The 27,207-nt window shown below is 46.0% G+C and overlaps 1 protein-coding gene across 6 annotated transcripts in view; it reads left to right on the top strand.

Moving 5' to 3' along the window:
- RNF157 (ring finger protein 157) overlaps positions 1–27,207 on the top strand; it is a 75,895-nt gene that overhangs the window by 27,192 nt on the left and 21,496 nt on the right. For all 6 annotated transcript variants that reach the window (XM_035104537.3, XM_035104534.3, XM_035104536.3 and 3 more), the window contains exons 3-11: positions 13,603–13,691; positions 18,181–18,327; positions 20,752–20,869; positions 21,212–21,278; positions 21,852–21,895; positions 22,854–22,901; positions 24,201–24,272; positions 24,581–24,740; positions 25,498–25,610. In XM_035104537.3, the coding sequence (XP_034960428.1) occupies positions 13,603–13,691; positions 18,181–18,327; positions 20,752–20,869; positions 21,212–21,278; positions 21,852–21,895; positions 22,854–22,901; positions 24,201–24,272; positions 24,581–24,740; positions 25,498–25,610 (858 nt within the window). The remainder of the gene's footprint in view (positions 1–13,602; positions 13,692–18,180; positions 18,328–20,751; positions 20,870–21,211; positions 21,279–21,851; positions 21,896–22,853; positions 22,902–24,200; positions 24,273–24,580; positions 24,741–25,497; positions 25,611–27,207) is intronic.

The raw sequence follows: 27,207 nt of genomic DNA, 5'->3' as shown, positions 1-27,207 counted from the left end.
CCCTTTTTTACAGGGATTTTCCCTTATGCTGAATAGGCTTCCTCGCGAGAAAAGGGAAAACTTGGCAGCTATGCCTAAGGGTGTTCTTCACACACTTGAGGTTCCAAGCAGTTCAGCATTTCCTATATGCTCCTGTGTCTTAAGTAGTTAATTCTTAGCTTCCCTTCCACTATTTCCAAGAGAAGCCTGACATTTTGATGCAGAGTATTCTGGACAAGCTTTTGCTCTTTTTCCATCCCCACTCCCCACCCTTCATTCCTCCGCTTGGGTCTGTGTGTCTTGATGTGTTTGTTCTAAAGAGCAGCCACAAAGTGTCCCTGATCCTATTTCTCAGGCTGAAGCCTTGCTTTATTGCCTGCTAGCTCAGCAAAGCGTTAAATGTCAGACCGTGTTTCAGACCTCCAGGATGTGCAAGACATTAATTATGGACAGAGGGTCTTCTATCCTTCTTCCCTGTCACATTCAGAACGTTGTCCTTTGTGTGAAACGATAAGATGGGGAGGTGCATTTCTACTGTGTCCAGAAGTGGTGTTCGATGAGATGGATGGAAGAAGCAGAACAGCTTTTCAGTTTAACAGAACCTTTTGCTGTACTCACACCCTGACTTGCCTGTAGAGTTGCTCATGTGTAGGGAGAGGGCTATGGTTCTAGGCATACCCATGATAAATTCATGAGTAGGGCTTTTACCTAGGAGTGAAGGGGGGCTAGAGTAAGGGGGGCACGACTGTGGTGGAACACTTTTATTGCTGCTCAGTTCTTTCCTTGTTCAGGTTTTGGAGAACGAAGATTCGTTAGCTGGACTTTCCAAAACAGTGCAGCTATCCTAGAGGAGTAAAAGGCACCTTGCAGGAGGGTGTCCAAAGACTATTTGTATTAGCAGGGTGATTTAAATCCCTGATCTTTTTTAGTACTCTGCTTCTTCTTCTTTGGCGATCACTTGTATCCGAGTAAGATTGTCTTCCATAAACACAGTTTTAACAATGGGTCCATAAGTGACTGTGGAGTCCAACTCTGGATCCACACATCCTTCCACAGTGGGGACATTGGTTTCCAGGCGGGAGTTGATCATGGTGTGGATTTGCCAAGCATGCCTTCCTCTTATCACGTTTCTCCCTTGCGTCCTGAGATCGAGTGTCTTCAAAGCCCATGACACTTTTGATAAAGGCTGTTCTCCACATGGAGCACTCGCAGGCCAGGGTTTCCCAGTTGTCAGTGTTTATACTACGTTTTTTTAGATTTGGCTTGAGACAGTCTTTAAACCTCTTTTGTTGACCACCAGCATTATGCTTTCCATTTTTAAGTTCAGAATAGAGTAGTTGCTTTGGAAGACGATCACACTTACAGCGTGACAGGTGGGGCCACCCACTTTAAGAGTGGCTGCTACTGGAAACCCAGCCAGATGGGCGGGGTATAAATAATAAAATTATTATTATTATTAGCAATGCTTAATGTTTGCTTAGAACTACTCATGTGTTCAAACTTATTCAGATGGCACCATCCAATTGTAACACTACAATAGCCCTGTAAGGTAAGTTGGTGTTATTGTGCTCCATCTTGCATCTGGGGTACCGAAGCTGGGAAAGAGTGGCCTTCCTAAGATTAGGAAGTTTATGGCAGAGGTAAGATTTGAACCATGGGACTTTCTGCTTCCTCATGGGCAAACTTGACAGGTGGTTGTGGCCCTTTGCCAGTCTATCGCTTGATGCCACAGGGACATCAGATGGGGTCATTGAAGCCCCTATGATCATTGAGACTTCAGAGTAAAAACAGATAGCCCTGTATTGTTGTTTGAAGTGCTGCCTATTGGCAGCTATTCGAGGTGCCATGCAGGGCTCTTTGCAAGCCCCTTCAAGGACTGGCTGGCTGCAGACTTCCTCAGGAGGGATAGCTCACTAGAGCATGAGACTCTTAATCACAGGGTCCTGGGTTTGAGCCCCACACGGGGTGAATGATTCCTGCATTGCAAGGGGGTTGGAGTAGCTGACCCTCGTGGTCCCTTCCAACTCTACAATTCTGTAATCTATAGTCATAGCACCACATGTGACATCAGGTGTGGGGCAGGTGGGCATGGTGTGGGAAAAACAGCCTTGCAGGCCAAAACTGGAACCCATACTAGGGCAAATTAGGCCTGTGAGGTGGTCGCCTATCCCTCCACTAGACCTTCGCACAGGATACCAGCAGGAGACAGTTCTCTGTTGGTGGTGCAAATATAAAGGGGGTTCAAAGGCAGTAGTGTTGAGCCAGTAAACTCCAGGTCATCATTTGGGGAATATCTGCATCTTTAAATTGAGAAAGTAGCTGAAAACAAGGAACAAGCAGCCCAATTTGTCCTTGTATTTCAGCAGCACTATAACCTTGTCTGAGGCATTTTCCCTGGGCCAATTTGGTCACGTGCATTAGTAAACATCCTGCAGGATTTCTTTCCAAGATACAGCTTCCTCTACGTCTCTCACAATCTCCCTGTGTTTGTTTGTTTGCCTTTTGGCTATAGAGCTTTTGCATGTAAATGTGATGCTTTGCCACTTTCAGATTCTTCAAATCAGGCAACCTGTTTCTTACAATGTACATTAAATAATAACTGAAAGAAGACGAAGGCAAGCTATTGATTTGCTACTAGCTGTGATACACCTGCCACCCCTCTCTTTTGCCCTACCCAGTTAACCATCTAGCCACATGATCTGAAAATATTCCTGGCCTAAATCTGCTTCCAGAAAAGCCTTATGTTGAGTCCTGCCCAGCTATGGGGATATCCACTAGGTTCGCTGTAATTTATTACTCGATCTAAGTGCCCACCCCAGTCCCAATAGTGCTATACAGTGAGAGGGCAGTTCCCCCCTCCCCGTTGGAGATCCAGGTGTACAGTGCTTGTGCCCATAACATTTCCTGCATCTATGCATCGTTTATGCACATAACCTGTTCTGTATGGTGTAATACAGTATCTTATCACCTGGAATTCAAAATTCTGCCATGTATTCTCAGCCCCCGTCACATCAACCTTGAACCTGAAAACCTCTGCAGTGGAACTTAGTTTTGATTTGTGATGCAATTATATTTCACTTCTCATTTTGTTTAAAATAATGCTCAATGTAGTTTTCACAGCAGAAAGACTAGTAGCATAGCTAAAAGTAGCAGCACATTAAAAAAAACAACTTGTGTTACTACCTGCAGCTTTACCAAAGAACTAAAAAGCCTAGGAAAGGAAATCTTCATCCAAATGTACTTCCCACCCACCCAGTAACTACTGAGATCAGCTTCTCTGCAGGGTCCCTCTAATAGAGCGCAACGTTTATTTAAAACAAAATTGCTGTTCTGAGGCATTCCTAAACTTTCCGGGCCGGGAAACAGAAAGTTGAGCTGGTGTCTCGGTTTTAGGACACATATTGGAGCAAGTGAGCATTAAGAAATGGAGCTGGCAAATAATACCATAGCATTCTTTGTTCCTTTAACTTCCTGACCATGCTGGGTGCTGTTTATTCATGCTCTCTTCCTCCCCCACCCCCTGTTCACTTTTCATTATACTTGACCCATTGATTGTCCTGATCCAGTGGAATACAGAGGGCTTCTTTCTGTGGCAGGGATAGGGGCATCATAAGCTATACATGTGCCGCTTCTCAGTCAAGACAGAGGGTGATACTTTTTCTGCAGAGATGCCTACTCCCTCCGACCTCTGACAGGCACCACTTCCTTGTTTTGTATTCTAAATGGCCCCCATTTACTCAGTAATGGGGGCATTTCCTCCTAGCAAAGCATTTGGCCTACATAATGTTTTCGCTTGCCTGTGAAGAAGCCCGCTCTTGCTGAGCATCGCTTGCTGAGCACATTGTAGTGATTAGTCTCGTCACAGCCCAGGGCTGGATTCAAAATGATTTTCTCTGGCTTGGCAGGGCCAACACAAACTGTGTTACAAGTTACAAGTGCATACTGTCTGTCCGCTTTTTTAATCCACTCATGGAAATCTTTCATGGTGTGAGTGGATTGGTATCGATTTCTGCCTACCAGTCCCACAAATTGTTTATTTATTAAAATGTTTAAATAGATACCATCTGTTATGTGGGCACCCCAAGGGATAGCTCAGTTGGTAGAACAGGAGACGCTTCATCTCAGGGCTGTGGGTTCAAGTTTGATGTTGGGTGAAGATTCCTGCATTGCAGAGGGTTGGACTAGAATGATTGGGCAGCTAATGAAGAGGCATGCCTGCACCATTTTGTGTTCCTATCTCCTCTTCTGCTCTTTTGGATGTGGCAGTCATGATCCCATGTCCATATTGCAGCCCATTTCGTGTTATGCCATATGCCCACAGCAGCCATTTTGTGACTGGCACCCACAGGCTCTCTCAAAATTCCAAATGTGCCCATTTGCCCCAAAAGGTTTGCAACCCCTATTATAGGACACCAACGGTTTTATAAAAGGTAGAGTTGAATTAAACAGGCTAGATATCAGCCACACCAGCCACCAAACCCCATTAATCAGAGTAGGTGGATTAATTGGTATTTGTTAAATTGCCAAGAGAAGTAGAATGATTTGAAATCAGCTGTTCTACTTAGGAATTCAGACCAAAGCACTAATTGCTTGCTACAATCGTTAGCACACAACTTCAGTCAATATTATCCTGAGTATATTAACGTTTCTAAATATATTTTAAAAGCCTGTTTTTATGCACTCTTGCTGTTCATGTAAACATGAGAGAATGAAATAATAATTGAACATTCAGTCTGTTAGAGATAGGAGCATAGAATTGCAGAGTTGGAAGGGACCGTGAGAGTCATCTTGTCCAATCCCCTGCATTGCAGGAATATTTTGTCCAATGTGGGGCACAAACCCATGACCCTGAGATCAAGAGTCTCATGCTCTACTGACTGAGTCAATGGCTAATGTTTGGTTTCACCACGAAGTTTCATGCAATGTGAAACCAAACATCACAGAAAGAAAAATAAACTTTGCCACTTTGTACTCTTGTTCTAAAGGCATTGATCAAAAGAGTTAAAGGATTTATTTGTGGTAGAAGGTAGATGAAGAAGGCGGATGACGTCAGGAGTCAAGTCTAATGGACTTGTTTGGTATCTGTGCGGTTATAGGAAGCCGAAATGTAGCTATACACATACACATACGGGATCCTCCAGATTTCTGTCTCCAATACAGCTTCATTTAATCATTACATGGCAGTTTACTAGTAGAACAGCAATTGGTCTTTGCTTCCCCTCAAGGCAGAGACAAGTGTCCATATTCTAGTTCCCTAAGGGAGATTGCTTTTCCCTGGACCAGGTACCTGCTACGGTAATTTGTTTTTTGCGCTTTTCCAAGAGCAATAGACCCAGTGCAGAGGTTTCCGAAGGACATAGTAAGCCTCTTGGGCATACACAAACACTGCCCTGTTTCCTGCTAGGCATCCCACTAATATAAGGAGTTCCCAGCCACGGTTCAGATCTGCACATCTTGAAAATCCCTGGTAGTATGGTTAGAAGCATAGAAGCAGCACTGCACTCCTTTGAATAAATAAAGCAGTTTGAGGGCTCTTTCCCAAGTCTATGCGCACCTAAGTGCATATTTGTGGTAACGGCATTCAGCATTCACATCCTTTTCCCCCCTTTTTTGCGTCAAAGCCATTTGGCCAAGGAGTGACTTGATACCCTCCCCCCTTTTGCCCTTGCTGTTGAATTATTTTTGGCAGCACTTGAAGATCAATGCATTTTTTCCAGTGTTCTGCCGACACAGCAGATTGTAAGGTAGAATCCACCCAGCCACACTGGAGGCAGAGATAGATGAATCACTATAGAACTCAGGCTGAAATCCATCTAAGCGTGGGCATGCACCTAGAGCGCAATTTCTAGGAAGTCCGATTGTGCTTGCTGACATTCAACTGGATTAGAATATTATCTGCTTCAAGTGTCTTGATAGTGTGTACCATCGGCGACAGCAATGAATTTCCTGCCTTGTATACCCTAGACCCCATGGTCTAGAAAATAGACTGTGATGGACCTAGAACCCACAGAGCCATGAGAAAAGTCAATGTGCATGCATTTACCTGCTTTACACAATTTCTTTATTATTCAAAAAAAATCCAGGTTTTTGGAGAAATGTATTCTGTTTGTCAAGGGAGAAGGTTAAAGGGTGGCAAAATACAAAATGCACAACAATGAACCTAGGCTACGTACACAATATTTTCACACCACACTCAACGTAATCGGCTGATTATCACAATACTAATATATCATACAGTGGTGCCTTGCAAGACGAATTTAATTCGTCCCGTGAGTCGCTTCGTATAGCGAAAAAATCATTTTGTGAAGCGGCTCCCATAGGAACGCATTGAAGTCTTGCGAGGCACCCTATGGGACAAAAAAAAATTCGTCTTGAGAAGCGCGCCATAGGAAACTTCGTCTTGCGAGTCTCCATTGAAATCGCAAAACGCATTCGTCTTGCAAAAAATTTGTCTTGTGAGGCATTCGTCTAGCGAGGTATCACTTTATTCTGTAATTACCTTAACATGAGACACACATAATGCCCAAATCAGTCACATAATATTCTACATATATACGGTATATGGTTTGGACTTTAAAAAACTTTATAAGACTTTTATATTATGTGACTGATTTGGGCGTTATGTGTGTCTCATGTTAAGGTGATTACAGAATATGATAATATTAGTATTGTGATAATGAGCCGGTTACGTTTAGTGTCGTGTTAAAATACAAAATGCTACAGAGGTTGTGAATCTTAGGATTGTAGAGTTTGAAGTGACCCCCGAGGATCATCTAGTCCAATGCCCTCCAATGTAGGCATATACAGTTGTCCCACACAGAGATTGAACTTGCAACCTTGGCATTATCAGCACCACACTGTAACCAACTGAACTAGGCAGAGGGCCTTCTCGGTGGTGGTGCCTGCCCTGTGGAACGCCCTCCCAACAGATTTCAAAGAGGAAAACAACTACCAGACTTTTAGAAGACATCTGAAGGCAGCCCTGTTTAGGGAGGCTTTTAATGTTTAGTGTGTTTTATTTTTCGGTTGGAATCTGCCCAGAGTGGCTGGGGAAACCCAGCCAGATGGGCGGGGTATAAATAATAAATTATTATTATTATTATTATTATTATTATTATTATTATTATTATCCAGCTGTAGGATTGGAAAATTCCCTGCAGTGAGGCCAAGTCCTCTGTTTGGGTAATCCTAGATGCGATTGCCCATTCTATCCAGATTATACTTTAAGGCTCAACATAGATGTTGGATGTCATTTAACATAACTCTTTCTCCCTCTTAAAATTAGGGGTTTTTCCCACCCCACCCCACCCCACCCGTCCCCATCTACATCTTTCCCCCTTTTCTTCCCAATGTCTCAACAAATGAAACTGATTTGCAAAAATGTTACGAGAGACATTGCACATATTTCTGTAGATCAAGAAAATCTTTAATAAAAAGGGGTTTTTTTGTTTGGTTTTGCAGCAGAATTCAAAATTATCCATGTTCATTGCTTTAATTTCTTTAAGCAGCATTCCCACTAATAATCGGTTTAAAGGAGTTTAGCATTGATTTATGCACACATTGTGGTTTTAAGAAGTCAAATTTGCTTGGTGCTTCCAGACGTAGATGAGTCTAGATTACTTTCGGTAGTTTTGTGAGATTTGGGGCATCCCATGGAAACAATCCAGGTTTGGATGTATCATCAAGCCCCAAACCATGACTTGGCTCCCTGTAGTGTGGTTGGGGTAGAGGAGGAGCAAAGTGCCCTTGAGTTTCTCACTGCGCACCAGCATGCTTGCCCAATCATGCAAAGCCATAATCTGTCTTGGTGTTATTTGGGAACCAGGCCAATGACTGGCTCTCTGGATAAAAGTCTCAGAAGAACTAATGCATTAGACATAAGGATGGGGGATCTTTGGCTCTGTGGGCATGGCTGGACTCTCAACTCTAGCCAGTGTGTGGCCCATGGTTAGGGATGGTAGGAGTATAACAGCTTCCGGAGGAAGTTTCCCCTGCAAGAAGCTGGGAAGATTTCAGCTCTTTATTTGTCTACAAATACAAGAATTGGTACAAGTCTCCTCACTGCCTGCAGTGAGAGCGCTTGGTGCTTTGGCTTGATTTTAATTGGCATCACCCTATCCTATCCTATTTCCTCTTCCTGTGTGCCTCTCTCTGCTTAAGTAACAACAAAACATCACCACTTGGTGGCACCAAAAGGCTTGACATAAGACTCCTTGTTTGCATTGCAGTATGTAGCACTTCAACCAGCTAGGCTTCCTTTCTTTGTGAATTGGGGGTTGATATGTCAGCAATCTGAGTATTCTATTTATAGTGTTCCTAACATCTCGGAACAAAGCAGAGCCGGTATTGTGTGCTGTACGATGTAACTTGGTGTTCTGCAGTGGAGAGCATTGTTTGGCTCCAGCCAATCAACTTCCACATGAACTTGTGTGGCCTGACATCAGTGGCCCTTCTAGGACTGGACCCTGCCATCGCTTGATTGGCTACAAAACCTACATTTCTGTGTCTACGGTGTTGGGATTGTCATGATGCCTGTGTTCCACATCTGGTAGAGCAAGGCTGAATGCTTTTAACAGTTCATTATTTCTGGGCGTTCTTTATGCTGTGTTGTAGTTGCTTATGTCAGCCAGAAGCTGTTGACTCAAAATGAAAGGATTTGTCATGGAGCAATGTAGCATCCATAAGCTATGGATGAGTACCGTATATCACAGCTGTGACAAGTCCAAATGGGAGCTCAAACACAAATCCAGTCTGAATGACCCTTTTGAGGCTTATCCTCTGGCTTGGTTCTGCCCCCATACCTAGCTTTTCTGATAAGCTGTTAGTTGTTTGTTTGTTTGTTTTGAGGACTTGGGGAATAGGTACAGTGCACACTGATATTTTATCAGCAGGGTTTCAGTCGTGATTGATGTTGGTTTTTAATCCACAGTTTTTTCTATGATTTGTATCTGATTTTGTTAATTTATTTTAAATTTTCTGTTAAACAATGTTCAATTTTGAACAGCAGAGTATAAATGTTTCAGAATTTTTTTAAAGGTATTTAAATTCATTATTCAACTCTTGAATAGAAATTCTGCAGGAATTAGGTAAAGGTAAAGGGACCCCTGACCATTAGGTCCAGTCATGACCAACTCTGCGGTTGCGGTACTCATCTCGCATTATTGGCTGACGGAGTCAGTGTACGGCTTCCAGTTCATGTGGCCAGCATGACAAAGCCGCTTCTGGTGAACCAGAGCAGCACATGGAAACGCCATTTACCTTCCCGCTGTAGCGGTACCTATTTATCTACTTGCACTTTGACGTACTATTGAACTGCTAGGTTGGCAGGAGCTGGGACCGAGCAACGGGAGCTCACCCCGTCACGGGGATTCGAACCGCCGACCTTCTGATCGGCAAGCCCTAGGCTCTGTGGTTTAACCCACAGCGCCAAGCAGGCGCTTAATGGAACATGCACAAGACAGATTGGTCTGCATAGCTGCCAGGATCTGCTGCTTCACTGAACAAAAGGAAAGTTTTTACATGCAACATTACCTTTAGTAAACAACAAAACAATATTAACATGGTATGAAAAGGCAACATTCATCCAAATTAGGACCCACGGGTCTATTGTATTATGTGTTGTATACTGTAATTATATCAATAGATCTAGAAAATTTACAAATTGGTTAACACAGTGCATGTTCCAACAGGAAAGTGTCACAATGAATAACAGGGGTTCTTCAAAGGAAAAAAGAGAAAGGACAAGCGAACACTCAACCAAATGTGAAAATAGGCAAGAATGAAGCATATAGTTCATTTGTTACAAGCATTCCAACATGCTAGGGTTTGAAACACCATAAATATACAGTATTCTCAACACTGGAGCCACACCAGACAGAAGACTGAGGGCTTATGCACTCTTACCCTTTTGTCCAGCTCTCTCCAGGCAAAGGTCCATGCTTTAACACTCTTTAAAGCTGAATCGGACCAAATGTCAATTTGGGGTTTTCACAGGGAAAGCTCTGGAGCAAAACAAAAGTTGCTCTGACACAGAGCTTTAAAGCTTGGACCCTGCCAAAAAAGAGCGGAGGACAGGGGCGTAGCCAGGATGAAAATCAGGGGGGGCAAGGGGCGGGGAGCAAGGGGCGGGGCCAAGGGGCGGGGGCGGGGCCACACCGGAGCAGCCCGAAATCGGGCTGCTCCGACTCCCTCCTCCCCCTCCGCGATCGGAAGGGATGAGGGGGAGCCAGGATCAGCCCAAGATCGGGCTGCTCCGACTCCCTCCTCCCCCTCCGCGATAGGAAGGGACGAGGGGGAGCCAGGATCAGCCCGAAATCGGGCTGCTCCGACTCCCTCCTCCCCCTCCGCGATAGGAAGGGACGAGGGGGAGCCAGGATCAGCCCGAAATCGGGCTGCTCCGACTCCCTCCTCCCCCTCCGCGATCGGAAGGGACGAGGGGGAGCCAGGATCAGCCCGAAATCGGGCTGCTCCGATCCCCTCCTCCCCCTCTGCAATCGCTGGGGCAGGTGGAGGGAAAGCCCCAGAGCCGCGCAAAGCGGTTGCCTGGCTTTCCCTCCGCCCGCCCCACAGCCAGCCGGCTAGAAGGGACGTCTCCCTTCTCCCTTTCTGGCTGTGGGGCGGAGGGAGGGAAAGCCAGCCAAACGCTTTGCGCGGCTCTGGTGCTTTCCCGCCGCCCGCCCCACAGCCAGCCAGGGAGAAGGGAGACGGCAACGGGCGGGCAGTGGGGCAGGCTGGCCAGTGGCCCTGCTTCTAGGGGGGGGCAATTGCCCCCTCCTGCCCCTCCCTGCCTACGCCCATGGCGGAGGAAAGGGAACTGTGGATAAGGCCTTGGGAGTGGCCATGTGTGTGACAGAGGTCTTCTTCAGATAGCACCAAACCCTTTTGAAATGAATCCTAATTCTGCCTTGAAATCTGTCCTTTAAATTTGAAATACTCTTTATCAAGAGTGCTTCAGCGATCCAAGGGCTTGTCCACATGAGCAGATGGTGGATTTGCACGGGCCTGTCTCCCCATTAATGCTGCGGCATCAACAACATGACATCCTCCCCATCCCAGTGTTGCCATGGACTGGTCCCCTTTGAAATGTGGGCTTGCTTGCTTGCTTTTAATCTTTGGAAAGTCCAAAGCCATTAGGATTTAAAACCGGCACATTTGAAATTAGAAAGGTCTCAAACAACGCTGGGATGGGGGTCCACATTTTGCTCTGATGTGGACAAACCCCAAGACTAATAACTCGACTACATCTATTTTAGCTGCTTTCTTCCCAGCATTGATACCCCCTGCATGGGTTGCACAATGCTGTGCTAACTGTCTGTCGTGCTCATTTCCTTTCCTTCTAGGGAAACTGTCTTGCTTAACTCTCTTTCTCTTCCCCCACTTTTTTATATGCTTCGCTTGACTAATATCAAGCAGGCGTAAATAATCCCTTTTCTGCTTCTGGAGCACAGCTGGTTAAATAGGCAAATCTGTAGTCATTCCGTGACAGGCAGGCAGAGAATAATCTCTGCACCCACCTCCAGACACTGATCTAAATCGGCATTTTGCTGCATCAGCAAGCTAAAAATATCCCCTCTGTTTACTGCACTGGGCACGGTAGACTTCTACGAGAGCAATAGGAAAACAGGGAGGAGGCAAGCAAAGCATGAAAGGGGCTGCAGAAGTAGTGCCAAAGCAGTTTCCACCTTCTCACCTGTATATGTGTATATATACTGAATCTCGATATATACACCTGTATATGTGTATATATACTGAATCTCGATGCAGTTAATGGCTTGTGTTGCTATCTGTTTTAAGACTGTGATGGAAACAGTCTTTTGCTCTAAATAAATGAATAACAACTTGGAACAAAGGTTCCCAAGGCAGCTGTAATGTGTCCATAGTGCATGCATGGGATGTTTTCTGCTGCTTGGGAGGTTTTCACAGTCTCAGCAGGCATAGAGGGAAAATGTGCTGTATTCCCGATCTTTCAAAGTGACCACTCTTCCAGCAAGGGAGGGATAAACCACAGCTGTACCAGTCTGGGGTCTCATCCATGCCATACATTTAAAGCACGTGGCTGTTCCCCGCCCCCACAAAGAATCCTGGAAACTGTCGTTGATCCCCCCTAGAGCTACAATTTCCAGCACCCTAAAAAAAGTACAGTTCCCACGATTCTTTGGTGGAAGCCACGTGCTTTAAAATCTCTCTGGGATAGCCCAGTCAGAAAAGGATGAGACTCTTACTCTCGGGGACATGGGTTCAAGCCCCACTTTGGGCAAAAGATTCCTGCAATGCAGGGGATTGGACTAGATGACCCTTGTGGTCCCTTCCAACGCTACAATTCTATGTAAATGTACAGCGTAGATGTGACACAGGTGTCACACGGAGCAGAATTTTTACCAAGCCGTTTTTAGAGAATACCGCACACACATCCCCAAGAGAGAGAGAGAAAAGCTTGGCTGTGCCCTTCACAGGAAGTAAATGTCCATTCACTAACTTACTGGGCCTGCTGGTTGCTGCAGCCCAAGGAGGGAGCTCAGTCCTCGGATTCCAAGCTGTTGCCCTGCTTTGCCTGCCACCTCCACTTTCTTCTTCTCCATCTCAGTTGTTGCAGGGAGCTACAGAGTCTCCCTTGTGCCCCGAGGGGGCATGTGCCTTAAGAGCTGTCCCCTGCCCCAATGACACCCCTTGAGATGCTCAGTATGCACATGTGGAGCCTCTCATAATTTGCCAGGCAGGTTTAGCCGCTGTTGTGTTTCAGGATTCTTAGCAGCAGCAGCAGCAGCAGCAGCAGCAACAACAACAACAACAACAACAACAACAACAACAACAACAACAACAATTTTACTGGTGCCTCTTTCAAGTGTTCTAGGCCATCTGCATAAGAAGCATTACATCTCTGTGTTCCTAAAATGCAACTCCTGACTTCAAGTCAAGAGGCTGCTGCTGTTCACAGACCTGGAGGTGCTTTTCTGACTGTAGCATCCTTTACATTACCAGATAGGCCTGAACTTGTCGTGTTGAGAACAGGCAAATGGACAAGCAGACGGAAACAAACAAACAAACAAACAAACAGGCTCATCTGTACTTATCCCAAACCTAAAAAGCATGGGGCTGAATGGTTTTCCACTTGTCCTCTGCTTTTTAAGCATGCACCTGAGTGGTTTTGCATTTGCCCTGCAACATTCCTATGGGAAACACATTTTTAACTGCTGATTTAGAACAAGCGGCAGTCTGCAGAAAATCCAGTTGCTGTTTGGTCCTCAGAGGTAACCTCTGGGTTTCCCCGGGGGGGGGGAGTAATGGGGCAAACAGAGGTGTGGATGACCCCAGAGAGGAGGCTTCCAAAGGTTCAGGAACAACAGTTTTAAGTTCCACTGCACTTCCAGTTGCGGGACTCTTTCAGTTGCCATGATTCAAAATGTATGTGGCTTGTTTCTAGTGATTGTTCCTAGTGATCCTTATAAAAGTCTCTGCTTCCCTTCATTTTCCAGGGCAAGCAATGTGTCTGTCTGGATCCTATTCCCCATGCAATACTGAGTGAACATAGAGGTTAGGCTTGTGCCAGTCACTAGTGCAGATGGCGCCTTAGAGACCGAGTGTCATCTTAAAATGTCAAATTCTCTTTCTTTCCTCTCTGTCTAGTTTCCGTATGCTGCCCCACCGCCCCAGGAGCCAGTGAAGACACTGCGAAGCCTGATCAATGTCCGAAAGGACACATTGCGCCTAGTCAAGTAAGTCGCTGTTGCTTCACAACAGGGGTTTGTAGCACTCTGATGTTAAACCATAATTTATTTTGAACTGGTTTAACTCAAGGAGCTGACCTTATAACTTCCCAATCACAATTTCGTTGGTTGTGGGGACAAACCATGAGCTCTGGTTTGCATGTAACGTGAAGCCAACCTCTGGTTGCTTTCCCTCCTGTTATGTCCCAGGCAGAAGTGGGGAAGGAGCAACCTGGGAACTTTCGAGCAGCGTGCACTAACAAGCTGCTTGTTGTTTTAAACTACGGTTTAACGTGATGTGTAAACCAGGCAGCTGCTGTCAACCTTGGTGAGCCCAAAGATTCTGCAAGGATTGGGTCTTTTTCAGCCTTGCTACCAGAAATCCTTTTGAGTGGATATGTGATGAAATGAATCTGGGATCTTCTGCATGGAGAGCATGTATGTTCTGCCCATGAGCTATGCCCCTTCCCTTCCCCCACTTCATCAGATAACTCTGTAAAAGCATCTTCAGGCATAAATTATTTTTTTAAGGTGCCAAACATACCTTGGCCTTCCTAAATAAAAAATATCTCTGCAGTGTTTTCAAATATATTCATGCACCATGAGCAATTGTCTAATAGGATAGATGGGGTGTTATACACCGTGAGTGCTGTGTGCCTTTGCAGTTATTCATTCTGACAAAGGGTGCCCTCTGTTAGATGCCTGAGAGCTGGTTTTTCTTAATTTCCTGGGCACAAAATTACTGCATTTAGGTGTCAGAAAGCATGCATGGTGTGCCAGTTATGAATGCTGCATATGTGTCTAAATGAGCGGGCTTCCCTTCAATTGAAGAAGCAGAGGCTTGATCCTTTTCCCAGTTTCGGTTAGTACTTTTAAATGCGCAGGTCTTTGCTTCTCATTAAACATGAAAGGATCATCCTTCCCCCAGCGTCCCGCATACTTGGGCAAACTCAGGTGCTCAGAACACACATGCCATCCACAGATGAGAGTGTCATGCGTCGTTTTGCTCCTTTAGCTCCCCCCCTCTTTTGAACTTGACTTCAAAAAGCAACGCTTGAATTTAGGTACAGTAAGTCTGTTTGCTCCGTTTTGATAATGGTCTGCTGGAAGCAATCCCATCAGCTGCAGTACAGCAGGGGAGATCCGTTTGTAGCTCCTCAAGATTAGTGCAGAGATTATCTGGCTGTTTTGGAGGAGGAGTTACACAGATGCCCTGTAAGACAACGGAGACAGGCTGTTTGCGCCTTTATATCTCTGTCTTCTCCGCTTGGCTTTCAGGGTCACTGCAGGTGACAACAGGATTTAGACGGAGTTGAATTCACTCCTGTTGCTGGGCTAAAATCAGAGCCAAATAAAATCCAGCAGTTTAGAGCTCAGGACCTGAGGGGTTGCCGGGAACGGAGAGGGACTGACCTAGCAAAGACTGGGGGCAGTATAGCGGCAGTAATGAAACAGGCCTGGGTGAAGGGATGTTCTCTACCAGTTTAACATGCTGTGAATTTGGTTACTAAGATCACCCCTTCCTTGCCTGCATTCTGGATTCAATTTGCATTTGTGTTTTCAGCTATTTTCAGAGGGATGTTGCCAAGGCCTGGGAAGTCAGGCATACAGAAAAGGCAGCGGAAAGAAAGTGGGGGGAGAGGAAGCCTTTTGGTAGCCCTTCCCCCACCACCGCTGCCAGTGGCTGTGTGCATGGGTGTCCAGAGGTAGTTCCCTCCCCGACAGTGGGTGGGTATCAAGTAAATACTCCAAATACAAAAACAAACAAGGATACATAATTTAGCACTGCAGAATTGGTCTGCCATTTCTGGTAGATCTGGTAACCTTATCTCTGAGAGACTAGTACTCAAGAGCCACATCCGTACCGTGTTTCCCCTTTTTTAAGACACCGTCTTATAACTTTTTTCCTCAAAAAAACACAAGGTGTCTTATTTTCAGGGGATGTCTTAATTTTTTATTAGGTTTTTATTACAGTCCGGTACCTTACTGGCTCAGGGTGCTGCCATCCATCCCATCGCTAACATGGGAGCCGAGGGGCACGAAATCGAGGCGGGAGAGCGGGGGGGGGGGAGAGATGAGAGAGACGCGAAGCAGGTCGTCTGAAAGATGCCTGTGTACCGTGAGGGGGAAACGAGACCCGTGTCCACACCTTGTCCACACCACCGAAACACGCATTCATAAGGGGCGGCAGCTCGAGGAGCTAAACTTCCTTTCCCGCTTGAGCGCGCACGGAGGCGGGCGAGGTGTGCGCGCAGGGACCCCCTTCGGGATTCCTCTACGCCCTTAAACTCAGGAGGTCGAGTAGCCAGCCAGCCAGCCCCCGCGCGCGCTACATCTCTGAGGAAACACGCTTTTTTACACTGATACACTGAAGTCCCGCGGAGTTGCCCCAGGAGGAGGCGCCGGCGGTGGCACCCTGACTCCAGAGGGAACGGGGCGAGTTCGTCGTGGCCCACCCGACGAGCACCCCCGTGGGTTTTTTGGGCAAAGCGGCGACGGCGCCTGAGGCACAGCTAGCAGCGCCGTAGCCGCGCTCCCTGAGGCACTCCCGCCTCCCCACCCCGGGCCGTTTCCATTAGCGGGCGGAGCAAGGTGGGGGTTCCCTTGCTTGCTCCTCGCCGCCCTTCTCCCTCCAGGCATTGGCGAGGCCGTCTGTCAATCAGCCGCCAACTCGCCCGCAGAAGGGGCCAGCAGTGCTCCCTCCGCCGTCCATCGCGCGGGCCTTGGCCCATGCAGCCCACGACGTTCTGGTGGCACAGAAGGGGCCAGCAGCGCTCCCGCCACCATCTGTCGCCCCGGTGGCGCGGAAGGGCCTGCAGGCCTCCCGCCGCCGCTCTGCCTCGGGCCATGCTTCCCACGACACTCCAGCGGCGCGGAATGGGCCAGCAGCGCTCCCATCACCATCCGTCGCCCCGGCGGCGCGGAAGGGCCCGCGGGACTCCCACCGCCGCTCAGCTTTGGGCCATGCAGCCCACTACGCTCCGGCGGCACGGAAGGGGCTAGCAGGCCTCCCGACACCAAGGGGTTTCCCCATCCAGGCGCTCCGCCGGAGTGGAAAAAAGTCCTGGGAAGAGCGGGGGGGGGAGTCCTCCTAGCGCGGCTTGCCTGGCGACGCGCTCAATTCATGCACCCCACTCCCACCTGGTCTCAAGCCTCTCTGAGGCTCTAAAGGAAAGCAACAAGGTATGCCTTATTTTCGGGGTATGTCTTAAATTTCGCAAATACTTAAAACTCCTGCCATGGCTTACTTTATGACTACGTCTTAAAAAAGGGGAAACACGGTACTATATATTTAAAGCACTGTGATACCACTTTCACAGTCAGAGAGAATCCTGGGCACTGTGGTTTTGGGGGAGGGGAATTGTCAGGTCAGCACCCTTAACAAACTACAGTTCCCATGTGTCTGTAGGTGTGTATGTAGGAAGCAATAACTGTTAAAGAGTGCTTTAAATGTTTGGCTCGGACGTGACCCCTCTGTCGTTTCTCAACATGGTCGTCCTGGCATCTAGATGATGCTGTACTTCTACCCACAGCCGAAACCCTCAGTTCTTTATCTGACTCCCACCCACCTTTTAACTCATTGCACTGCTTGCTACAATCAATTTCACACATCCGGCAACTTCATTTCCGATAATATTGACCCACAGCATAGTAATCCATTTAAAACAAAATAATAATAATAATAAAACAGCAAGAACACTGGGTTTCTCTTGCCACACTTACTGACTCTGCAAACATAGCATGGGGCACCAAAGCCCCACAGAAACACAGGATTTCATTTCCAAAATAGTTACCTTCAGGGTCCAGCTCAGCCCCTTGCCCCAGAGGGCTGTGGCCAGGAGCATCAGCTTTGGGTAGAGGTTTGTTTTGATACACTTGATGTAGCAGGGATGAAATGGGTGTCTGGAATTCTGTTGTCTTACTGTGGCAGGAGGGTGCGGACGTCCGGCCAGGCTTAGCAAATGGGATGCTTCAGGATTAATTAATCGAGGACCTGGAGTTTGTGTCAATGCTAGATGGGCTGCATGCATACAGTTGCCTCCAGGGGTTAAATGTTTTAAAGTTCTGCTGCATGTGTCCTTGCAGCACAAGCCATTTACTTTCTTAATGTTTACTTTAGCATAGTGGTAGCCAATGTAGCACCATGCATTTGTTGTTGGACTCACCGTCCTTGAATGCTGGCCATGCCTGCTGGGACTGATGGGTGTCGTATTCCAACAACATCTGGAGGGCTACACCTGTTTTAGCAGAAGAGAGGTCAAGTCACTTCTTGGGCATTTTGAGTTGGGTCCTTTCTGTTTGTTGCAAGGTCTAGAGCAGGCATAGGCAAACTCGGCCCTCCAGGTATCTTAGGACTACAGCTCCCATAATCCCTAACTAACAGGACCAGTGGTAAGGGATGATGGGAGTTGTAGTCGCAAAACATCTGGAGGGCTGAGTTTGCCTGTGCCTGGTCTAGAGCTAGACTAATTTCTTTGCCTGCATCTTTATCTGCCAGGTGTGCGGAGGAAGTGAAGACTCCAGGGGAAGAAGTCAGCAAAGCCAAAGTCCATTACAATGTGGAATTCACATTTGACACTGACGCCCGCGTGGCTATAACAATTTATTACCAGGCTACTGAAGAATTCCAAAATGGAGTAGTGAGGTAAATATAACGAAAGCTGGGTTGGGGAGCGTTTGCTTCCCACAGAATCAAGACGGCTTAATAATAGTATTTCTGAAATTTTTCTTGCATACTCAGACAGGGTGTCCGAATTTTTTGCACCACCAGTGAATGGAGGCAGGAGGTGGACTGCACCTCCTGGCTCTGCCAACAGCATCCGTATGTTCAGCGCAACATTTGAAAGGGGAGCCTATTCACATGTGCATAGGAAAGCACATGGGCTTTCCATACAGTTGGGAAGCCTGCACCATTTCCCCCAGTCCCACCTTGGTGTTAGATGTTGGTTTAAACATAAGAATAGCCTGCTGGATCAGGCCAGTGCCATGTCTAGTCTAGGATCCTGTGCTCACAGTGGCCAACCAGATGCCTGTGGAAAACTCTCAACTAGGACCCAAGCACAAAAGTACTCTCCCTTCCTTTGGTTTCTAGCAACTGGTATTCAGAAGCATTAACTCCTGGGAAACAGCTGCACATAGTGCAAAATGAATTAATCTGCCAATGGCTAGGAATTAATAGAACTCTGGGTATTTTGAGTGGCACCTTAAAGCTAACACGGTTAATTATGGTGTACTCTTTTGTGGGCCAGGGTCCACTTCATCAGATGTGTGGTGGTATCCTTAGTTAATGAGTGTTTTTGTATACATATAGGTGGAAAGGGAGAGAAAATGTTAGCAGTGAGGCCATAAGGAAATACAAGAAAATAAGAAAACGGGAATTGCTTTACAGCATAAGCATGTAAAATAAGTGCAGTGACCATTCTCAAAGCAGTGTGAATGATAACACAAACATCCTGACATTGCTAAGCTAATTGAAACATCCATTCTGGGATAGAGCAAACACTAGTATAAAATGCATGTAGTTTGCAGTTCTCTTGTATGCTACTGTAAAGCTGAGTTGGCAGAGTACCGAAGGGACGAGGCTGCAAATCACTGTAGGTTCAGGCAGGGAGCCAACATGTGTAAATCATTCTGGAAGAGCAAGGGCAGGTGACCAGAGAAATGGCCATACACATTGGGCCCAGAAGCAGAATAGATTAAAAGCACCTAAACAGCAACAAAAAGCGAAGTGGTTTGTTATAAGGGCCCTGTGTTGAGGTTGCTATATGTGCAGGGGGAAGAATCCAACTAGACACAAGTTAATGGATGGGCAGAAAGATTACCTGAAAGGGTCTGTGTGTTGCAGTTTGAGCTATGGAATCTTGGAATCAATGTCAGCCTGTAGCAAGGAAGAATTCACCCTAGAACAGCATTTGACAACATCCACAGAATCAAGAGTAATATGGCGTCTGATGCATCTCTGCATATTTGCAGAAAAGGCAATATTTCAGTGGCATGCCGAAGCCAATCTGAGTTGAATTATGTAGATGGTATCAGGATGTAGATGAGTGACTCACCTTGGATCGATGTCAGCATGGGCTGCCACATGCTGGGGTTGTTCTGGAAATAGGCCTTGAGGATACCATTAGAGAATCTTGATTGGAGGCTTGATAGTCTGGATAATGAGGAAGTGGCTGTGGGGGGATATTAATACAATGCAGACCTGAAATCCCTTTGAACTAGAATGTGCCTGTTTAGAGATAAAGCTGGTTTGCTGCATGGAGGAAGAGCTTTGTCTTGGAGTGCATTTGGGGAATGCTACATGTTGGTGTAGTAAAATTTAAGCTGGTTCCTATGAACCAAGAGAAATGGATCCTGACCCAGGGAGAGCCCAAGGATCCAGGCAAGCAGACGAATTTAAGCGTCTCCTGCCCACCAAATAACAGAGACCAAACCAGGACGTACGAAGCAAGGCACTTTTATTTTCGCTGTTGCAACAGGGTCCTTCCTCTCACGCAGGAGAACAAGGAAGGAACCCCAAACAGAGGTGTCTTGCCCTTAAAAAGAAATTTGAAATTGGTTTCAGCCCACCCCCCAGAAGCATCATCCATATGTCACAGAAGGGGTGTAGCCCAAGACCGCCCTCCCTAGATTCATCATAGGTACATCATGAAAGGGGAGGTCTGGTGGCAGTAATCTGAGCATCCTGGACCCTGCCCCCAAAACCTAATCAACAAAAAAGAGATATTTACATTTCCGTTTCCCAGCCAAGTTAATCACACCCTTTTGTCTGGCACCCAGGTATCAGGATGCCTAGGATTATCACTTTAATTCCTGAGACAATGAGAAGGTTCCCCCCCCCTTCTTCCTTGCAGAGGAACGCCAGGTCTGAGAGAGTCAAAATGGTGTCAGTCAGTCCTGTCTTCCTGTGCTGCTTCAGACATGTTTCTGTACATTCATGTACATGTTTTATGAACAATTATTATATATATATATATGACCTCAAAATTCTTATAACATTGGGATTCAAGGAGAATTAGCACACGTTCTGTGGCTGTTCACTCTTTGTTGTCTCCCCTTTCCATGGTAGTTACATCCCCAAAGACAACAGTTTGCAATCGGAGACTGTCCACTACAAGCGAGGGGTGTGCCAGCAGTTTTGCCTCCCCTCCCACACTGTTGATCCCTCAGAATGGACGGAAGAGGAGGTAAGGCGAAGTGGGTTTGGAAATGTGGGAAGGGAGTTTTAAGGGATATTTTCAGCACTGGAGGGGAGGCATAATAATTAAGGAGTCCTTAGTACCAAGTTGTAAGGACCCACCCTGATAATACTAATGTGGCAGGATACTGCCCTATGGGAATTTACAAACAGAAAAGATGCAAGCAGGCTATACTGTGGTATAGAGGGAATCTGAGTCCATTCATCTCTTTTAAAAATGCAGTATTGATACGGAAACACTTAGCAACTCTAGGTGTTCCTAGGGACCAATGCCCCTGCAAACTTCGCCCACCACTGTATATATTCCTTTCTTCCTCCTTGTTCTTTGCAGCTGGCCTTTGATCTGGACCGTGAAGTCTACCCCATGGTGGTTCTTGCAGTGGTAGATGAGGGAGACGGTAAGCGTTGCTCTTAAGGTTTGGATTCTTTTTGGCACTGAGTTAACAAGGATGCTCAAATGATTTTTGCCGGGCAAGCTGTAACTGTACTTTTTGCAACCCAGCTTCTATTTAGAAAACCACATTCCAGCTATCCATCAGATGCCCTGCTGAGTGACATTAGGAAACAAGTACACTCTGAAAACTGCCTGTAACGAGCTATTAGTACACATTTAATTGATCTGTTTGTAGGTTTTACCAACTTGAATTGTGTTCGTCAGTGGACACCTGCAATTGCAGAAAACCTGTGCCAGGGGTGACAAACCTATCATCCTCCACGTGTTGGCAAACTGCAGCCGGCATCATCCCTGGCCTTTCTGGCTAGAGGTGATGAGAGCTGAAGTGCAACTGTGTCTGTGTATTCTGTGAGAAACCCAGCCAGATGGGCAGGGTAAAATGAATAAATAAATAAATAAATAAATAAATAAATAAATAAATGAATGAATAAATAGGCCATCCCTGACCTCTAGCATCTATATACAGGCTTCTGCATGTGTGTGTCAATCACTCTCATTCTTGCCTGTTGCCTTGCAGAGCATATAGGCCATTGTCATGTACTCCTGGCAACGTTTGAGAAGGTGAGTGTGGTCTTTCTCTTGACTTCTTGTCCAAGCTAGCTTTTATGCCCAGAAATCTGGGCTCCCAAATGTGGGACTTGCTCTGAAAGCAAGTCCATGGTCAATGGGTTAGGAAGACTGCTGAGCCACTTGGGTAAATTGGCAAGGGGCAAGCTCCGTAGACTTCTCCAGCCTCTGCTTCCCACCACATTCTCCAAGTTACTTGGCTTTGTATCATGAGGAATGGCTTGGAGAGCTGCCCAAGCTTCCAAGAAGCAGCCATGATCTCTGAACAATGTTGGCCTTTTTGGTAGAATAAGAGAAGTTTTGGGCCCTCTTCTATATAACAGGATTTCATGGAATCGGAGGGGATCTAAGGATGTTGATCCTACTGAGCACCTGAGGTTGAAGGCTTTGCACACTGTTTGTTTGACACTCTGCTACACAGTGATATTGGTAGCACTGTCCATTCGCCGTACGCCCAAACACCAAAGAAGAGGGGCATTAATGTTCAACAGGGATATAATCAGAAGACATGCCTGTGGAAACAACCCAAACTCGCTTATACCAGAACAACTCAAGCACCCCCCCCCCCCAATTCCTTCAGTTAATTAAATTTAACACACACACCTTGTACGCAGGCTGAGTGAATGTAAAAAATATTCACGTGACTACACAGCGAAATAAATATAATGGATTAGAGGCTGCTTTTGAACTATAGCAATCTTTTGTGAGCGTTTGAATAGTAAAGAAGAGTGCTAGGAGAGTTAAAAGGGGAGTGAGTCTTAGAAGATTCCTGAGGCACAAGGCACAACATGAATAGGATGCATTCCTTCTGCATTCTGCTACAAGGCGGACGCGTTCTTTTTTTAAAGCGGATGCCCTTCAGTAGGCGAATTCTGTTTCATCACAAATGTATTCTGTGAAGCCTCTTTTGACAGACTAAAGCCCTATCTGATCGTTTATGTTTTTCTCCCAGCATGCCGACGGCAGCTTTTGTGTGAAGCCCCTCAAACAGAAGCAAGTGGTGAGTGTGTGGTTGGTGCTTGGTGGTGGCCGCCTGCTGCTTTAGTTCAGGTGTGTCCCTGGTTACTTTTCTGGGGAAGCTGCCTAGAATCACTGAAGACCCCTGAGACACAAGTATATTTGGGTGATAGCTAACATATAGTCATACTCAGAGTAGATCCATTTTAAGCCCATCTATTTCAGTGGGCTACCTCTTAAGTTGGATATTGCCCAATTTTTTTGGAAGGGGGTATATGAGTTGGGGTCAACCATCCGTGCCTATTGCAGAGAGCATTTAGATAAAAGGCACGGGGAAGCCATGGATTAGGAAAAATTAGAGGATGGTTTAGAACCAATGGATGATCCGCCATTAGGACATGTCATTTTAGGAATGAAACTTAATTTTTGCAAATTTCTTCCATGGGGGGGGGTCATAAAACTATGTATTTGGAAGCTTACATCTGATGAAGAAGCACATAATCTGCTTTCAGAATTTTTTTTAATTTTACCTTCCAAAAATGTCAGGCAATGCTAACATATAATAAAACCACAAGAATTTGGCAATCGTTTTTTAAAAAAATTCTATGCAATTTTACACACATTTTACTTACCAAACAAAACTAAATTATATGAATTTAACCAAAATATCTTTTGATTTCCCAAGTCATGTTACAACTTTTTAGCACCCTCCTTTTGGGAATTTGAAATTTGAAAAATTCAGCATGCCCAAGTCACCCATAGCATTTAAGTATTGCAGAGAAGCATGGAGTTTGCTTCCCCACAATATGGGCTAGTGTATGTGTGTTTAGGTGGGCTGAAGCAGACTGGTATCTTTGGATTAGAGAAGTTCTTATTTCTCATAGAAGCTGTCTGTAGTCCTCCCTCTCCTCCCGAAGGAGCCCATTTTTTTACTCTTAAAGGTAAAGGTAAAGGGACTCCTGACGATTAGGTCCAGTCGTGCCCAACTCTGGGGTTGTGGTGTTCATCTCGTGTTATTGGCCAAGGGAGCCGGCTTACAGCTTCCAGGTCATGTGGCCAGCATGACTAAGCTGCTTCTGGTGAACCAGAGCAGCGCACGGAAATGCCGTTTACCTTCCCACTGTAGCAGTACCTATTTATCTACTTGCACTTTGACGTGCTTTCGAACTGCTAGGTTGGCAGGAGCTTGGACCGACCCCGTCGCGGGGATTCAAACCGCCGACCTTTTGATTGGCAAGCCCTAGGCTCAGTGGTTTAACCCACAGCGCCACCCGCGTCCCCTTTTTTACTCTTACCTACCTCCAATTACTTATGTGTTGATTCTCCTTCCCTGCCCATGTAGGTGGATGGAGTGAGCTACCTCCTTCAAGAGATCTATGGGATAGAAAACAAATACAATACACAGGATTCCAAGGTGAGTACTGAAGCAGAGGTTGCAGGGCAAGTAAAAATACACATGAAACAGACTCAAGAAGGGTTTGTTTTCGTATGAGAGAATTCGCCTTGGAAAGCTGCTGTGGCAGAAATTTTAAAATTTAAAAGGGGAGGACCTCTTAACATTTAGTTACTGCCCAATATTCACAGTTCTCTTCTCTCCCCCCTCTAATACATCTGTGCAAACACAGCAAAACAGCATTCCCAGTTATTCAAACTCATTAAGGAAATATTTGAACATCATATTTCACCTACCTGTTTTGTATTTTGCTTTGCTTTGCTTTCCAGGTGGCAGAAGATGAGGTGAGCGACAATAGTGCAGAATGTGTGGTCTGCCTCTCTGATGTCCGGGACACCTTGATCTTACCTTGCCGCCACCTTTGCCTCTGCAATACCTGCGCTGACACCTTGCGTTACCAAGCCAACAACTGCCCCATCTGCAGGCTGCGTAAGCTTCTTTACATCTTGATGTTTGTCCAAATTAGAGGTAGCCATTTCTGGAAAAATCTGGGGCTTATCCTATTTGTTCCTCTGACTTTGGAAAGTTAACATTCATTTTTTAAATTGTTGACAAAATCCTGTCAGATTTTGCATGCAGTATCTTATTTTTTAATTTTTTAATTTTTTTTGTCATCACGGGCAAATTATAGCGTATGTTGTTATATTGCACCTGTCTTCTGAGGGAGCTTCCAGGCAGGGGCTTATTATTATAAAGAGTCATTCAAATATCTCGTATGGGATGAAAACAACTACCAGACTTTTAGGAGACATCTGAAGGCAGCCCTGTTTAGGGATGCTTTTAATGTTTAATAGATTATTGTGTTTTATTTTTCTGTTGGAAGCCGCCCAGAGTGGCTGGGGAGACCCGGCCAGATGGGCGCATAACTGCCAAGTTATCCCTTTTTTTAAGGGAAATTCCCTTATGCTGAATAGGCTTCCTCGTGAGAAAAGGGAAAACTTGGCAGCTATGGATGGGCGGGGTATAAATAATAAATTATTATTATTATTATAACAGGGGTTTCCAAATCAAATTTCACCCAGTAAGGGTAAATCTGGATTCAATTTATGGGATTGCGTTCTGGAGTTTTGTGGAAACCACACAAAATTGTGTGCATGAGGAGTTCCTGTCTGGCAGTGAGCATCCTTAATATTTGTTGCTGGAAGCTGTTTTTTATTCCTCCTACCTTTCATCTCTTGCCCTGCAGCATTTCGGGCTTTGCTACAGATCCGAGCCATGAGAAAAAAGCTTGGACCCCTTTCCCCGACCAACTTCAACCCTATCATCGCCTCCCAGACATCTGACTCAGAGGAGCACTCGGTTAGTACGTATAGGTGTGCTGATGGTCCCAATGTTGACACTGCCCTGCTGTCTTTGCTGAGCAGGTCTTGCGGGCCGAAGAAGAGTCGGGCACAGAGAAGGCTTCTTTAAAAACCTTTCCTGTAGTATCGTATGCACAGAGCCTGTTGCAGGACAGCTATATAGCCAGTGGCTTTGGGGGGCCAAGGAAAAGGTGCCACTGATGACAAAGGCAACCAGCTTTCCTCAAGATGATTCAGGTAGCGTGGCAGGAAATTCCATGCAAAATCAAGCGAATCAGCCTTGAGCCAGAAGCCATGGGTCGAAGACAGAGGAGCTGGGGATCTGGAAGCTTTCTTGGCAAATGAGGCACTTGTGCCTTACAGCAATTTACTGCATTTTTCGCTCCATAAGATGCACCTGACCAAAAGACGCACCTAATTTTTTAGAGGGGGAAAGGGGGAAAGCCCTGGTTTTTTTAGCATCAGCTCAAAGTTGTGCAAATGGGAAAAGCCCCATTTTGGGGTGGATCAGCTGAGTTGTGCAGCTTTTTTGCAAAGGGGGAAAGCTCCATTTTTTTGAGCATTAGCTCAAAGTTGAGCAGCTTCTTTTGCAATTGGGAAAAGCCCCATTGGGGCGGGGATCAGCTCACAGTTTTGCAGCTTTTTTGCAAAGGGGGAAAGCTCCATTTTTGAGGATCAGCTCAAATTTGCTGAGCTTACCTTGCAAAGGGAAAAAATCCTGTTTTTATGGACTTCAACTCACAGTTCTGCATTTTCTTTAGGAAAGGAAAGGGAGCCATTTCTACAGTTTTCAGACAGATAATCTAATCAGCCAGTCACATGTCGCTGCAGCCTCCCTCTGCAGAACATTCAACAATGGAGGCCTGGGCAAGGGGGCGGCGCCTGGAAGGGAGCTAGCTTCCCTTATCTCCCTCCCCAATCTCTTGCAATTAGCTGCCGAGCGGGTTCTTTTAACTCCCTCTTTCCCTCTTGTTAGCCTTTAGCTCTTCCTAAAAAAAAAAAAGCACAAAATGCTTTTCGCCCCTGGGCAATCCGGCTCCAGGGACCATGCATTCGCTCCATAAGACACACAGACATTTCCTCTTACTTTTTAGGAGGAAAAAAGTGTGTCTTATGGAGTGAGAAATACGGTACTCTGCCCCAGCAGCACCCACATAGAGTGAGTTGTTCACCTCCTGCCAGTCTGCATGTCCATAATTTAGTGCAGATCTGGTATCAATCTAAGGGAGAGCTGGGATTCATTCTAGGTCCACATGCAGAGTAGATTTAAGGTTTCTAGGAAATAGTGCTTCAGACTGCAAGAGGAAGGTAATATCAATTTCTCCTCCTTTTTCACTGGTTTCTTTTTAAACAGCTTTGCATTTAGAAAACTAGATACTGGGGAGAAGAGCAGAATGCTAGTCTTCTCCCCCAATACCTCAGTTTTGAGTGCATGTGGACTTCCACCACCACCCAATGGATAAATTATTTTAACAACGTGATTTTTCCCACACAGTGAGCAGTCTGAAGAGATCTGAGCCCTGCAACGTCAGGGAACTAGGCCTGAAATGTCAAGCTTAGAACAGAAAAGTGTGCACCGTATCCTCTTGACTATG

Source organism: Zootoca vivipara, chromosome 2 (assembly GCF_965207765.1).
Source record: "Zootoca vivipara chromosome 2, rZooViv2.hap1.1, whole genome shotgun sequence".
NCBI lineage: Eukaryota > Metazoa > Chordata > Lepidosauria > Squamata > Lacertidae > Zootoca > Zootoca vivipara.
The sequence above is the reverse complement of the archived record's forward strand: the minus strand, read 5'-3'. Positions and strand labels throughout refer to the sequence as shown.